Source organism: Ceratotherium simum, chromosome 7 (genome assembly GCF_057802395.1).
Source record: "Ceratotherium simum simum isolate JZ-2026a chromosome 7, ASM5780239v1, whole genome shotgun sequence".
NCBI lineage: Eukaryota > Metazoa > Chordata > Mammalia > Perissodactyla > Rhinocerotidae > Ceratotherium > Ceratotherium simum.
Window position 1 is genome coordinate 1,111,645 of NC_141906.1, and position 14,143 is coordinate 1,125,787.

Below are 14,143 nucleotides of genomic sequence, written 5' to 3' on the forward strand. Positions count from 1 at the left end.
ACTGTCACTATTTGCAATAACATGATATCATATAAAGAAAACCCTAAAGACTCCAACAAAAAACTGTTAGAACTAATAAATGAATTCAGTAAAGTTGCAGGATACCAAATCCTGCAAATATACCAAATATACCAAAATCAGTTGCATTTCTATACACTAACAATGAACTATCAGAAAGAAAAATTAAGAAAACAACCCAATTTACAATTGCATCAAAAAAATAAATATCTAGGAATAAATTTAACCATGTAGGTGAAAGATCTGTACACTGACCACTATAGGACATTGATGAAAGAAATTGAAAAAGACACAAATAAGCGGAAAGATATTCTGTGCTCATGGATTGGAAGAATTAATATTGTTAAAATGTCCATACTACCCAAAGCAATATACAGATTTAATGCAATCCCTATCAGAATTCCAATGGCATTTGTCACAGACATAGAACAAACAATCCTAAAATTTGTATGGAAACACAAAAGACCCCAAATAGCCAAAAGTATCTTGAGAAAGAAGAACAAAGGTGGAGGGGTGGAGGCATCATGCTCCCTGATTTCAAACTATATTACAAAGCTACAGTAATCAAAACTGTATGGTATTGGCTTAAAAACAGACACATTGATCAATGGAACAGAAGAGAGAGCCCCAAAATAAACCCATTTGTATGTGGTTAATTAAGTTTTGACAAAGGAGCCAAGAACATACAATGTGAAAAGGACAGTCTCTTTAAGAAATGGTGCTGGGAAAACTGGACAGCCACATGCAAAAGAAAGAAACTGGACCACTATCTTTCAGCATACACAAAAATCAACTCAAAACGGATTAAAGACTTGAAAATAAGACCTGAAACCATAAAACTCCTAGAAGAAAACACAGGGAGTAAGCTCCTTGACATCAGTCTTTGCAACGATTTTTTGGATTTGACACCAAAAGCAAAGGCAACAAAAGCAGAAATAAACAAGTGGGACTACATCAAACTAAAAATCTTCTGCACAGGACAGGAAACCATTGACAAAATGAAAAGGCAACCTACAGAATGGGAGATAATATTTGTAAATTATATATCTGATAAGGGGTTATTATCCAAAATATATAAAGAATTCAAACAATTCAATAGTAAAAAAAAATCTGATTAAAAGATGGGCAGAGGAACTGAACAGAAAATTTTCCAAATAAGACATACAAATGGCAAACAGGTACATGCAAAGGTGGAAAAATGCAACTTGAAACCACAATGAGATATCACCTCACACCTGTTAGGATGGCTTTCATCAAGAAGACAAGTAATAACAAGTGTTGGTGAAGATGTGGAGAAAAGGGAACCCTTCTGAACTATTGATACAGCCATTATGGAAAACAGTATGGAGGTTCCTCAAAAAACTAAAACTAGATCCAGCAAGCCCTCTTCTGGATATACACCCAAATGAAATGAAGTCAGTACTTCAAAGAGATATCTGTATTCCCATGTTCATTGTAGCATTTTTTCACAATAGCTGAGACATGGAAACAACCTAAGTGTCCACTGATGGATGAATGGATAAAGAAAATGTAGTATATATATATACACAATGGAATATTATTCAGCCATAAAAAAGAAGGAAATTCTGCCATTTGTGACAACATGGATGAACCTTGAGGCCATTGTGCTAAGTGAAATAAGTCAGATGGATAAAGACAAACACTGTAGGATCTCACTTACATGTGGAATCTAAAAAAACTGAACTCACAGAAACAGAGAACAGATTGGTGGTTGCCAGAAGTGAGGGCTGAAGGGTGAGGGAAATGGGTGAAGGGGGTCAAAAGGTACAAACTTAAAGTTATAAGACAAATAAATTTTGGGGATCTAATGTACAGCATAGTGACTATAGTTAACAATACTGCACGTATATTTGATAGCTGCTAAGAGAGTAAACCTTAAAAAGAAGAAAGAAGAAGAAGAAAAGAAATCACAAGAAAAAAATTTTTTTTAACTATGTGAGGTGATGGATGTTAACTAAACTTACTGTGGTAACCATTTCACAAAATATACATATATCAAATCATTATGTTTTATACCTTAAACTAATACAATGTTATATGTCAATTATATCTTAATAAAACTGGGAAAAAAAAGAAATATATAATGTTTGTTTGGCAGATATATCTGCATATAGAAAATATCTTGTAAGATATCACCTTGCCTGGTTAATACTAAGTTCCATATTCAGGTAGGTAGAAATATTTATAAAATGCTGCTCTAAGAATTTCATGGTATTTGTCAATCAGTTCCAGCCACTGGCTGGAGAGTAACGTTGGTTGCCTATATTAAGGAATAAATATAGCCTAAACTAACATGTTAAAAAAAGGGATTTTAGTTGACTGTAAATTCAGAATGAGTCAACTATGGATGTGGTTACCAAAAAAACTAATATATTCCCAGGTCCATAAATAGAAGCATTATCCTAGTGCCACGGACTCCTTTGTCAATGTGCTAAAACCTATGAACCCCTTTCCCGAATAATGCTTTTAAATGTATAAAGTAAAATACACTGGACTACAAAGGAAACAAATTGCATTGGAATGTTATCAAATAATAAACAAATTCATTTTTGATATAATAATATCTGTGCTTTTTTGTTAACTATTAAATAACAAGAGTAGCGGTGGGCCAAATATTTACCAAAGGAGAAGAATATAAATGATATTTTGAGATACCTGCATAGTTATAATCTTACATGAAAAAATCTGTGATTTCTCCTGATGATAAAGTCATGGTTACTGCTAATGCGACTGTGGTCTGTTGCCTATATTCATGATTAAGAAAACACTAAATTTGGGGGCTGGCCCCCGTGGCGTAGTGGTTAAGTTCAGCACGCTCCGCTTCAGCAGCCCGGGTTCCGTTCCCAGGCGTGGACCTACACCACTCGTTGGCAGCCATGTTGTGGTGGTGACCCACACACAACATAGAGGAAGACTGGCATAGATGTTAGCTCAAGGCGAATCTTCCTCAAGCCCCCCTCCCCCCAAAAAAGAGGAAGATTGGCAACAGATGTTAGCTCAGGGTGGATCTTCCTCAGCAAAAAAAAAAAAGAAAGAAAGAAAGAAAAAGAAAACTAAATTTCAGTGGGAGGTTAGTGAAAATAAAGATGTAAATTTCTCTTACCCCCAAGTTCCTGGAACCTCTAAATTCTATCCACCGATCCCTTGTTCTTAAATCCCTTCAGTAGAAAAAGCATTTATTTATGACTCCACGGGCTTGTGGCATCTGTGGCTTCCTCACTCACTTTTCCTTTCTTTGCTGCTGTTTACTTAATGAGTTGGGGAGAGAGGTTAGAACAAAAGATGCATGAGGCTCCAGGCTCGGGGCAGTTTCTTATATTCAGAACTGTCCATTATCTTCTCACCAGTCCATAAAATCCCACCCATCATTCCATGCCTCATTCAAGTCCTACTTTCTCTAGAAGGTGACATGATCCATAGTGATTTCTCCTTTCTCTGAATTCCTACCGCACTTGGAGGCAGTTTAATCCTCATGTTAGCACTTAATTAGTCTATTTCATCCACCATCGGTTTTGTCTCCTCACCTGGTCAGGGAGGTTTACAGAAATGGAGAGTGTTGCCATTTTGTATTACCCAAGGCATACTGCCAGCTACACTGCAGGCACATGATAGATCCTTGTACAATGTCCATCCTACTGGTGATGTTGTCCAGCTGTGCAAATCACTTATATAGCTGTGTGAAACTGAGACGAGGTGTATTCTTTACTATCACTGTCAACCACGATGGCTCGCTGAGCATGGTGTATGCTGGTAGACAATGGCAACACCAGGTGTATCCTTGATACTAACAGTGAGACTTAGGTGGCACCCAGTACATGCCGCATAGTTTTCTAAGCATTTTGCATACTCATTTAATCCTTTCATCAGCCCCATGATGTAGGTACTATACTTATCCCCATTTTACAAATGAGGAAACTAATTGAGGCACAGACAAATTATTAAAGAGATGGAATTTGAAACCAGACATTCTTCTCCAGAGCTAATGCATTTAACCACTACACCATACTGCCAGTCATGAGCTTCACAAACACAAGAAATCCTTGTATATGCCTGCAAGTTTAACATGAAATCATTCATTTGACAATAGCTTTTCTTCCACTAACGCCTATGTCCCTTGGCTGGGTAATCATTAACTCAGCCTTTGTACTGTTAGAATTTTATTACAATAACAGCAGCTACCATTTACTGAGAGCTTGCTCTGTGCCAGATCCTGGGCTAAGTGATTTGATGTGTAGTTAATCTCCGTAACAACCTTGTGAGGAAGGAAGGGAAGGCTCACATGTAGTAACAGATTAAGTTGTAAAAGAGCAGAATTTTAACCCAAGCTGTCCGAATCCATCCTAAAACGCTATGCTATACTACTTCCCCATGTTTTCACCTTACTTCTAAAACTTATTTCGAGATTACAAATTCCTTGAAGGCAGGGATTTTGTCTCATACTTGCTTGTTGATTCCATAATACTTTGAATGCCTTGATCTTAATCAATACTGAAAAAAATGTTTCTTGAGTGATGGATACCGCTGACATTTCACAGAACTCAGCACGGTGGAGTACGAGGACTTGGAGATCTCTCACTAATTGTGTGTCTTCTGGGAAGTTACCTCAAGTCTTCCAGCTTCAGCTTCTTTATCATTAAAAGGAGGAAAATATACTTAATTATAGGGGTGTTTAAAGATTAAAAGGCAATAATATCTCTAAAATATTTATTACAGTGTCTGCCACATAGTAAGTACTCAAAAAATGCTAGCTTCTTACTCTTTGAAACACAACTTTTTGCGCACATCCACAATGACTGATTTTAGTATACAGTTTTGTAAGAATGCTTATATTTGGTTGTGTAACTGTGATTTGTAATATTTAATCTAATTTCTATTTTTTATTTTTCTCAAAGTCATCAAAATGATAAATGTTATTTTAAATCAGAGAAACAATTCCTTTCTGAGCCAATGAAGTATTTCTGTCTCTATGGTCAATGAGATGAGCAGATATGAAAGAAATGTATGCTAGGCAGTATAACGGTCCCTCAAGGATGTCCACATCCTAATCCCTGGAACCTGTAATATGCTGCTTTACACTGCAAAGGGGAATTAAGACTACAGATGGAATTCATGTTGCTAAACAGTTGACCACAAAATCGGGAGATTATCCAGGGTTATCCCAGTGGACGCAACGTAATCACAAGAGTTCTTAAAAGTGAAAGCGAGAAGTAGAAGAGAGACCCAGAGAGATGGCAACTTAAAAGGACTCAGCCCAATGTTGTAGGCTTGGAAGATGGAGGAATGGGGTCATGAGCCAAGGAATGCAAGTGGCCTCTAGAAGTGGGAAAAGGCAAGGAAATGGATTCTCCCCTGGAGCTGCCAGAAGGAACTCACCCCTGCTGACACCTTGATTTTAGCCCCATAAGACTCATTTTGGATTTCTGTCCTCCAAAAGTGTAAGAAAATAAATTTGTATTGTTTAAGCCACTAAGTTTGTGGTAATTTGTTACAGCAGCAATGAGAAACTAATGTTGTATGTAAGTAATACCACAAACTTGAAACACAAATATATTGTGGTTTTAAACCACTTAATAACAAGTGATATTTCTTTGATTATATTGAGTATAGAAGTCTAGTAAAATGCAATAAAGTAAAATTCATCATTACAGATTTATTACTAACATTTATTTTTAATTAGCTAGGCTAGATACAAAACAATTTTTCTTTGCAATTTATTTTTTAGTCACTAGAAATGTCCTTCTATTTGTAGACATGATCAGAGGAGAAAAGGAAAGAACTTTAATTACAACAGGAGAGATTCTTGTTTGGACAAAGGGAAGGTATTTTTGACACTGTCACTCCAAGGCCTAAAATACTTCTTTGGCCAATTAGTACTAAAATGCATTGCCTGGCTCTCAAATCCCTCCATCTTACCACACTTAACTAGTTTTACATACAAACGTGAAACTTGTAATCAACGCACGCTAGTCTCTTCTATACTATCACAGATTCTGCTCATTCCCACAACTTTTCTTACAGCATCTCAACTCTGCCTAGAATGTTCTTTCTCTTCTTCTCCGCCCATTCAGCACAAACTAGTTTTCTCTAAGCATCCATAGCACTCGTATTCTCCAACTGCATTTTCTCTTGCACATTCTTCTCTATTATCTGCATGTTAGTCATTATTATTTCAGTTTTGTATGTTTTGCTCCTTGATGACTGATGATGTTTGATGGGTACACAGGGGTTCATTATATTAGCTCTACCTTTGTGCATGTTTGAAATTTTCTACAATAAAAAGTTTAAAAAAAAAACTAGGAGAGGCACCCTTCTATCTGTAAAGATTCTTTCCAAATTTCCAGGTTTCTCCTCCCTGGCACTGTGCTGGGTTGAGATGGTTTGCCTCTCGAGTTATACCCCTTGGTTGAAGAAACATGATGTAAAAGAAAGGTGTGATACCATGCCCTTATCCAGTATAGCAGAAGATTTCTATGGACTAGTGTGCATTATTCAAGATAAAACTTTCACTATTGCTCAGTAAAGAGAAGCAGGAATAATTCAACTTCCTGATTAATTGCTTATAGAATCTTTGAAAGCTTCGCTTCAATGTTATTGATAGAAGATTCCTTGTTAGCATATTTCCGGCAAGAAATGATTGAGGCAGAAGGTTTTCATCAACATTTAATCAAGAAAAAGTTAGAATCAACAGTAAAACTTACGATTGCTAGTTTATACTAAAAGCATTAACAACACAAAATGTTAATTAATTTCTAATTCTCTATTCTATTATTTAGATTTCATGAAGGTTGATTGGACTTGATCCATCATTTTACGGAAAATTAATTATTTCAAATACATGCACCACTTTATGCAACCTGCCTGATTTGCATTGAGGAAAATTCAGCAGAAGTAATTGAGGCACAAGCAAATACTGGCACTGACTGAACTCAATTTTCATTCCAAATTTCTGCAAAATCCCAAGGCACAACAATATCAGATGCAAGGGGAAAACAAACAAAAGCAATGTGAAAAGGGAACATGAAGAGAGAATATTACAAGAATCAGAGAACAAAGGGATTGCAAAACTATTTTAGTGCCATAGACGAGCAGTGAGGGCTTCATTCAGGCAAGGTGGAATAAGATATCATATGGCATCCTGACAATTGATGTCTTCATTTAAATGTAAGAATTTACATTCTAATTAGAAAGAATTTACATCTTAATCAGAGGCAGCTGTATTATCTTGTTACTGTTTTTTTCAAAGGTAATGAACTAAAGTACTGCTGTGCCTTTTCAACCAGAAACTAAACAGACAGCATCCAGTGTTATTTTATAGCTTACCTGCTGTAAGCTGTTATTAATATTTTCAAAGATTAAATTTCTAAGTAAAATCTTTTAAAAATGAAAATTGTATTTGACATCACTAGAATAGTATGATAAAGACTTATTGAAAGTGTTTAAACAAATCCTTTTCTAACTTATATTTTAAATATACTTATTTATCAAGCTTATAGAAGCCTCTTATGATTTATTAATATAATATTGTTCTCATTTGGGAGGATGTAGAAAAGCTACTAAAGCAGATTTGTTATCATATTCTCGTAAAATCCGCTTGTTCTTAAACTGACATTTGGCTAAGAGATCATTTACTAAATACAAAAGTTTATGTTATTAAGACTATCTAAATTAAATGTATTGTTTTTTCTCCCTATGATGTTTATCAAGGAAAGACAACAAATACATATAACAGAACATTTTGCTTGTTTTATGCTATTTTGTTACTACCACATTAATAACATTTAAAAATGTAATGTTTCACAAATATACACCATTCTGATGGTGTCCAGGATTGCCAAGGTTAGGGAAATTAAAGGAAATAATGCATTCAAATTCATGCTTTTCTATTCTAGGTTGTTCGCAATGATGGTAGCTGGACCTAGGTCTTGGCAGTTGGTGATATCTTTGCAGAACCAAGCCCATCACTCATGAGAATCAGCATGAGCTCACTGACCCATGGTTTAGAAGAAATTGGGCTTGGCCTAAAAGAAATCAAGCAGGAGAAAATTACAAGTGTTAATAAAAATGTAAAATGCCACCTTTGTCCCCAGCACTATGCATCTTTAGGTTATTGATACTTACTTTCATCAGCTGCATCATTAATATGAAGTTGTAGTATGGGCCAGTTTTTAATTTGTAGGTTTATGATTTAATTCATTATGTAATATCATTTTTTTTAAGTGAAGAGAAGAAAAATAATAAAAAGACTAAAGCTGTATTTATCAGTCTATTAAATATAAGACTAACATGGTTAATTTGATCAAAATATTTGATTTAAAAAATTATAGAGAGAGTCTAAAATAATTCTGAGGTACATATTGATCTTTACCATCATACTGCCTTTCTGGATCCATACATATGTAAGAAAAACAGATCACATACAAATGTGCTATATTTTAAGAAAAGAATAACAATAATTCCAGGTAGATTAAAAAAAGATGAAATTAATTTTAAGGTAGCATTTTCCTAACCTAGGCCACTCTGATGACAAAGAGGAGATAATTATTAGTTCACTGGTGCTTTTTCTTGTATTCCCACTAAAGACAATTTATGGAGGAAATGATTCAGAGGGGCCTGGCTGAATTACCGGCTCTGGAAGATGGCTTTATGCTGCTGTCAGAACCATCAGCCACTTGGGAGAGGTCTGTCTGTCTGCGGCTCCTCTGCACGCGCTTTGTTAGGAGGGGACCTCACACTCACCACAGCACACACGGTGCCTTCGTTTTCAAAAGCATCCCACATAAGTTCTTGATTATCTCTAGGTTTTATGGAACCGGTTTGCTTTTCTGCAAGGAATATCTACAAATAAAGCACATTTTGCTTTTTATATTTATGTAGGGTTCAAGGGTTACACAATAGACTTCAGTGTCAGTACCCCAGAGTGTTGTATGCACTGCATCGACCTTCACCAGTTTTTTCCTTGGCCCCCTGTTTACTGTAACCATAAATATTCAAATCCAATCTAAAAGAGCATGATAAAACATAATGTCCATCTCCTCTTGCTCTATCTCTTGTTTCCCTTATCACTGTGGGCCTGGATTATCACAATTCTTTCCTAAGTAGGCTCCTTGCTTATAGCTACCTCCCCATCTAATTCCTCCTCCATGGAACTGACAGCCCAAAGTCACAGCTTCCCTATTATGCTATAAACTCTGTTAGTTACAAGATATAGAAAAGCCATGGATTCTAATCCTGATTCTGTCATTATCTGGGGCTTATTTTTCTCATCTGTAAAATGGAGAGGTGTGAAAAGTTTATTTCAATGGTCTCCTTTCCTCTAAAATTAAATGACTCCATTCTTACTTATTGTGTCTACTCATTGTGTTTCAGTTATTTCATGTCTATTAACATATTTTTCTTTCAACCCCAACCCAAAATGCATTTTTGCCTCTTTCTGTCCATTTAAATCCTGTTCATTTTTCAAGACCCATTTCAATTTCATATTCCCCACAATGCTGCTCTGCTAATGCTGGCCAACAATAATTTCCCCTCTCTCTAATTCATATACTCAGCAAATATTTGAGTGCCTACTCTGTATCAGGGTGCTGGGGATGCAAGGAATGAATAAAAGAAACATGGTCCCGCACTAAAAAGAGCCTACAGTGTAGTGGGGAAGACAGATAAGAGGCTAGTAATAAAGATTAAAGATTGTTATAAGCACAAGGAAGGCAACAAACAGCTTGCTAAGGGAGTGTGCACGTGTACACTGTTTATATGTGTGATCAGAGAAGCCTTATTTCCCATAGCATTCTTGGTATATGTACAGTAATAACTAATAATTTAATTATCATCTTAAATTGGCATTTGACTTATCCGGGGTGTAAATCTTGTTTCCCATACTAGACTACAGTAATAATGATACTTATTGTTGTAGCTAACATAAATTGAGTATTTAAGATGTGCCAGTTTTTGTACCGGACAATTCACATGTATTTTATCATTTAATCCTTAGAACAAGGTAGATATTTTTATTATTACCTCATTTTACTCAAGAAGAGGAAAAAGGGACTCAGAATTAGACGAAGATACTTGCTTAAAGTCAGACAACTAGTAAGTGGCAGAGCTGAGTCGAAAATCCATGTCTGCAAACACCGAAGCGGGGTCTATTGACAACAAGGATAAACCCTTTCCTGGAGACAGGGACTACATTCAGAGGGGTTTAGTATCAGTCGTTTGCACATACCAGGCACTTAACACTCAACACTTACCTGGCCCTTTCAGTAGGCATTACACTTCCCTGTTCTCACCACAAACTTAATCAGCCCCCAAAGACTTTTCTTGCAGACAGAGACCCTTGGATCGAAAATCTTGGGTAAAGGTATCTCTAATCTAGTTTCCAACACCACTTTTCATCTTATTCCCAACTGGCACCAGGTTGTTGTATGCATGTTGTTTTCCTATTCAGGACACTTGGGTCTGGGGGAACCTCACACCAGCAATTGTCCATTTTGAGCTTAGATTCTTTCACTCCAATGATTTTGACTCAAATACTGAAAATATTCAATAATAGGATGCACAGATCAGAGAATTGTTACACAGTAGGAAATTTAATAAAATCAATTAATCAAGGACTCCCTTTTATAGACTTGGAGTTAGGTTTCAAATATTTTAAAGACCAAGAGGATGTGCTGCCACAGAAAAGTCTACGTTTTAATTTCAGATGTAAAAGGAAAATGGGGAAATAAGCCACATTTTTATTTCAAACAAAATTGTGAATAAATCACAACTTTCCTTGCACACTTACTGGATCAGTTACACTCGCAGTGGAGATTTTAGGCATAGGTAATCCAAAAGAGCAGCTTAAAGAAAAAAGTATATTTGATTCAGAACATGCTGCAGCATTGTTTCCTTGTGGCTTTCTTAGAAAGAAGTTAGACGTTAGCTGGCTTCTGCAACTTCACTGCTTAAGTCTTCTTTCCCACGCTGGGAAAAACCAGCATCATCTCTTAGAGCATGTGTACTGATGTACTAGTTGAAGTCAGAGCTTAAAAAAGTGCCAGTTTATAAATGTGCTGACTCTCACCTTTACTGGAATTAATTTATAACTTTTTCTATTCTAGATCTAGCTAGATTATAGTAAATAAGTATTTTATTTATTTAGCTTTCTTGACGTATAATTGACCTACTAAAAAACCACACACATTTAATGTCTACATCTTGATGAGTTTGGACATATACATACACGCATGATACCATCACCACAATTGAAGTACTAAACACATCCATCACCTCCAAACATTTCCTTGTGATTTTTTTTTTTTTTGCGATAAGAACACTTAACATGAAATCTATCCTCAACATATTTTAAAGTGAACAATACAGTATTGTTAAGTGTAGGTACTATGGTGTTCAGCAGATATACAGAATTTATTATCTTGCATAAAAGAAACTTTATAACTATTGAGCAACAACTCCCCATTTTCCCCACCCCTGGCCCCTGGCAACCACCATTCTATTCTCTGCTTCTATGAGTTTGACTATTTTATTTTATTTTATTTTGTGAGGAAGATCAGCCCTGAGCTAACATCCATGCCAATCTTCCTCTTTTTGCTGAGGAAGACTGGCCCTGAGCTAACATCCGTGTCCATCTTCCTCCACTTTATGTGGGACGCCGCCATAGCATGGCCTGACAAGTGCTGCGTCAGTGCGCGCCCAGGATCCGAACCTGGGCCGCCAGCAGCAGAGCGCGTGCACTTAACCACTAGGCCACCGGGCCAGCCCCAAGTTTGACTATTTTAGATATGTCATACAATACTTAAATGAAAAGATCCTTGGTTGAGGAAATGATCTGACATCGTCAATAAAAACTGGAAATCTTTGATGCAGATAATCTGAAATGTGGATAATACACTTGTAGATAACTGAGAAATGACTTTTTAAATTATGCCTTGAATTGCAAGCTGCTAAAATTTTAAAATCTAAATTTAAATATCAGAGTTACATTTCATGGGTTTAGATAAAAAATATCTGAGATAAGATAGAACTCTTTAATGGCTTTGTTGTGTTTCAAGAACAAAGGAAGAAATTGCCCAGAGGATAACACTAAGCATTAAGAAACAGAAAAGAAAGTAGTCAAGACAAATAAATGAGAAATCAGAAAACAAATTACTAAAAACAATGAGAATACAGGAATAAAACATGGAGTTATTGGTTTACTAGTCTCCATTACTGACAGAAATCCTTATTTATTTATTTTTTAGAAATTCTTTAAAAATATAATTCAAGAACTAGGACAATGACCCCAGGTAGCCACTAAATTCCCGAAGGCACAAGGAAACCCACTCCCAGAAGACAACCACTGTATTTCCACCTGGGAGCAGGTCTTGTCCATTCCCTCTAACTCCAGAGGCAGATTAAGATGGGCTGCAGCAAAAAGAAATAGATCCATACGTGATCCATATTCATCTTAAATACAAAGACAAGAGCCTAGTCAAGAATCACCCAACATTTAAACATTTAGGTACCCATGGATACCCAACAAACAGAATTTATCTCTAAGGACACAGTTTACAAGGCACACAGAAGAAAGCTTTACAGAACTATATCCTCGAATGGGTAAGAAAGCCTGTGAGGAAAAGAACCAACTAGAAAACACGGAAAATAAGAATATGACTGTCAAAAAAAAAGTTCAGTGGCTGGCCCGGCGGCGTAGCGGTTAAGTGCACGTGCTCCGCTGTGGTGGCGCGGGGTTCACAGGTTCGGATCCCGGGCGCGCACTGATGCACCGCTTCTCAAGGGATGCTATGGCGGCGTCCCATATAAAGTAGAGGAAGATGGGCACGGATGTTAGCCCAGGGCCGATCTTCCTCGGCAAAAAGAGGAGTATTGGCATCGGATGTTAGCTCAGGGCTGATCTTCCTCACACACAAAAAAAGTTCAATTGACTAAGAGAAGGGGCACAACTGAGGAAGAAATTAATGGGCTGGAAGATAGAGTACAGGGATTCTCCCAGAATATAAATCAAAAGGGCAAATAAAATCAAATAGAGAAAAGTTAAGGAATATGGACACTAGATCCAGAAACTTCAACATCTGTGAAACAGGCATTTCAGAAGACATGAGGAAAGAGAACGGCAGGGAGGAAACAACCTGGTTAAGAGCAGGAATTCACTACAGCAAAAGACTGAAGGAGACAAATAAACAGAAAAAATACTCAATTAGAAACTCTTCATAAGCTAGAAAATAGAAGGAAACATATTTTAACTGAAAAATCATATCTACCAAATATCTAAAACAAATTTTTTTCATGGTAAGGCAATACATAAAATTATATTAAAATCAGGAACAAAGACTGATGCCCAATTTCACCAATACATTTAACACTGTACTGCAAGCCCTGGACAATGCAACTGGACACAATAAAAAGAAATAAAACATATAAATATCAGAAAGGGAGAGACAAATGATCATTATTTGTAGACAATATGATCATCTACCTATAAAATCTAAGAGACCCAACTGAGAAACTATTAGCATTGATGAGATGACTCAGTAGGGTGGCTAGATACAAGACCACCATTAAGCATCAACACAAAAATGTAATGAAACAAAAAAAGGATCCCATTCACGATAGTTAGAAAGGAATCTCATGATATATTTAGGAATAAACCTAATATGAAATATGCTAAGACTATTCATTCCTTTCATATATGTAGGCCACTGAATAGGCAATGGGGTTACAAAGGTAAGAAAAAATGACAAACTCATGGTGCCTGCCCTTGCAGAGTTTATAGAGCATATTAGGGTCAAAAATTTGAATCAAAGAATCACACCAGTAAACATAAAAATAATACACTGCTGAGTGTTATGAAGAGTACATGGTGCTTTGAGGGTATGTAAGAGGAGAAATCTGTTCAGTCAGAGAGGTTGTGGAAGGTTTCCCTGTGGGAGAAATTACTCTGGGAGCTGCAGGAAGAATTAGCCAGGAGGGGAAAAGGTAAAACGTACTCCAGGAAGACTCAATAGCAAGTGCAAAGGCCTGTGGCAAAAGAGAACAACGCTATTTTAAGGAATTAAAACTAAAAGATAGAAGTATGCGTGGTGGCTGTATAATGCCACTGCCTACCCCC

At 36.5% G+C, this 14,143-nt stretch overlaps 1 protein-coding gene across 6 annotated transcripts in view; it reads right to left on the bottom strand.

Annotated features, from left to right (window-relative positions):
* The window catches only part of ELP4 (elongator acetyltransferase complex subunit 4), a 240,597-nt gene that overhangs the window by 56,848 nt on the left and 169,606 nt on the right, over positions 1-14,143 (bottom strand). The window contains exon 10 of one of the 6 annotated variants that reach the window (XM_087433048.1): positions 3,018-4,664. The exons of 3 other annotated variants lie outside the window; for them this stretch is intronic. In XM_087433048.1, coding sequence (XP_087289174.1) covers positions 4,638-4,664 — 27 coding nt within the window. In that variant the 3' untranslated portion in view covers positions 3,018-4,637. Of the gene's footprint in view, positions 1-3,017; positions 4,665-8,676; positions 8,875-14,143 lie in introns of those variants that run through there. 2 more of the 6 variants (XM_087433047.1, XM_087433043.1) reach the window with 2 other exon arrangements.